This window comes from Poecilia reticulata, linkage group LG9 (assembly GCF_000633615.1).
Source record: "Poecilia reticulata strain Guanapo linkage group LG9, Guppy_female_1.0+MT, whole genome shotgun sequence".
NCBI lineage: Eukaryota > Metazoa > Chordata > Actinopteri > Cyprinodontiformes > Poeciliidae > Poecilia > Poecilia reticulata.
In genome coordinates, this window is record NC_024339.1 from 33168136 (window position 1) to 33170507 (window position 2372).

The window sequence follows — 2372 nt, forward strand, 5'->3', positions numbered from 1 at the left end:
TCCTGGAGATCCAGGATCTACTTCCTGATGTTAAAAGATCTACTTCCTGGAGATCCAGGGTTACTTCCTGATGTTAAAAGATCTACTTCCTGGAGTTCCAGGATCTACTTCCTGAAGTTAAAGGATCTACTTCCTGGAGATCCAGGGTTACTTCCTGCCTGACTCACCTCGAAGTCGCTCAGGTCGCTCTCGTCCACTTCGTCTTCTGCTACAAACTCGCTCTGCCCGACGTCCTGCAGACAGGAACAGGAACCCTTTCAGAATAAAACACCTACACTGGCCCCGCCCCCTCAGTAGAGGCTCCTCCTTCATCACCTTGTCATCCTCCTCTTCCTCCTCCTCGGAGTCCGACTCGCTCTCGGCTTCCTGCTGCTCCAGCGCCCGGTCGAAGGCGTACACCGGGAAGTTGTAGATGTCTCCGTACTGAAACACAGAGAGGAAGTGAGTCCGCAATGCTGACCGGATCAGAACCGGACCAGAACCCTCGGCGGCGGCGCCCAGCTCCTCGTACCGTTCCCTGCTTCAGTCGCTCCAGCAGCTCCTTCTCGATGGCGTTGTCCAGCTGAGCGGCGATCAGAGCCTTCTCCTGCGAACAGAACCCAGAACACGGTCAGAACCCCCTCACCGGCTCGGTTCTGGTCGGGTTTGTCCGCCTCCATCTTACCTCCTTCCTCTTCTCTCTGCTCTCCACCTTCCTGCTGAGCGGAACCAGCTTCCTCCTGGAAGAGAGACACAGCAGACATGAAGCACGGCCCGGTTCTGGTCGGGTTCCCGTGCACCTCAGAACTCACTGTCTCTTCAGAACCAGCTTGCGCATCCGGATCAGGTACTGGGTGATCTTGGTGAACCGCTGCTTGCATTTGTGTCGGATGAAACGCGGCCAGTAGATCAGGTTCTGATCGATCTGCTCCAGAGCCTTTTCATAGTTCCTGCTCAGCTTCACCTGCAGGCAAACAGAACCGGGTCAGAACCTGACTGACTGGTACCAGTGGGTGGACCAAACAGCGGTTCTGATCCAGTCTCAACAGCCTTCATGGACCCAGAACGTTTCCTTCCAGGGTTCAAAGCTACCAGAACCTGGAGGGAGAACTGAACCAAACCGACCCGAATTCTCAAAGACGAAAAACCCAATAGAATCAAACAGACCCAGAACTCGGTGGTGGCAGCATCATGCTGGGCTGACTGTTGGATTAAGGTGGATGAAGTTCTAAACGCCAAGTGGTTCTGATCCGAAACCTTCAGAAACTCAAAGTCCTCCAAACCCTGGAGACACTTTGCAGATCAAATATGGAACCGGGACCAGCAGAAGGTTCTGGAGAACCCAACCGGATCGTTCTGGTCCAGTTCCAGCTGCTGGAACCTTCTGGAGTTTAAACTGTCATCATAAAATCAGCCGACAGCTTTCCATACGCGCTGAGGAACATCCCATAATAAGCTGCTCTGATGGAAATGATTCGGTTTTAAACAGTTGATGTTCATCAGGTCAAAGGTCAAACAAAAAGCTCAGGTTCTTCATCATGAGGATGAGGAGGATGGTCTGACCTTCTCCCACATCCGGGCCGGGAACGCCGCTCTCTCGATCACCTTCATGTAGAGGAAACACTGACCTGCAACAAAACACGGAGCCGTTACTCCACCTCACCGGGTCGGGTCGGGTCGGGAGCCCGGCCCGGTCCGGTCCGGTGAGGATGAGGAGGATGCTGACCTTTCTCCTCCCTGATGGTGGCGTACTGACTGCTGGCCAGCGGACACGCCGCGCGGCTGCACAACCCCGTCAGGTTGAACTCGTTCCGGCAGAAGTTCCCGCCTTTGGTTCTGATCCGGGAGAAGAACAGAGAGAGCCGTCAGGGTTCTGATGGACGGGAGGAAACGAACCGGGTTTACAGGAATCCTGGACGTTTTGTGGTCCAGACAGAAAACAAACCGAAACGTTTTTTCATCAGGAAACGAATCAAAACCTGAAGAACTGATTCAAACAAACTTCATTTAAAATTCATTTTACAGCAAAGAGCAGAACTAACAGACAGAAATTCAGATTTTACACATCAGACTCAAAGTTTTTGGTTTTTAATTATTTTCTTGTCATATGGATGAAAAACCAGAGAAAATTTCTATGTTTATTTCATATTTATAAGAAATCATTTGGATTTTCTCTGCTGCCAAAAAAAGTAACATTTTCCAAGAATAAAGGCAGAAATTTACTATATTAAACTAGAATATTATAACATTGTTGAGTAGCAACAGCTGATTAACGACAAACTGAAGGTTTTTCATGTGACTCAAACCGATCAGAACCTCCTGATTCTCTGGACCGGGTCCAGCCTGAACCGATCAGAACCTCCTGATTCTCTGGACCGGGTCCAGCCTGAACC

At 50.7% G+C, this 2372-nt stretch overlaps 1 protein-coding gene across 1 annotated transcript in view; it reads right to left on the reverse strand.

Moving 5' to 3' along the window:
• mak16 (MAK16 homolog (S. cerevisiae)) overlaps positions 1-2372 on the reverse strand; it is a 4599-nt gene that overhangs the window by 925 nt on the left and 1302 nt on the right. Inside the window, exons 3-9 of the mRNA XM_008419434.1 lie at positions 1706-1815; positions 1543-1607; positions 792-943; positions 665-719; positions 512-586; positions 316-423; positions 168-233 (exon numbers count right to left, since the gene is read on the reverse strand). Coding sequence (XP_008417656.1) covers positions 168-233; positions 316-423; positions 512-586; positions 665-719; positions 792-943; positions 1543-1607; positions 1706-1815 — 631 coding nt within the window. The remainder of the gene's footprint in view (positions 1-167; positions 234-315; positions 424-511; positions 587-664; positions 720-791; positions 944-1542; positions 1608-1705; positions 1816-2372) is intronic.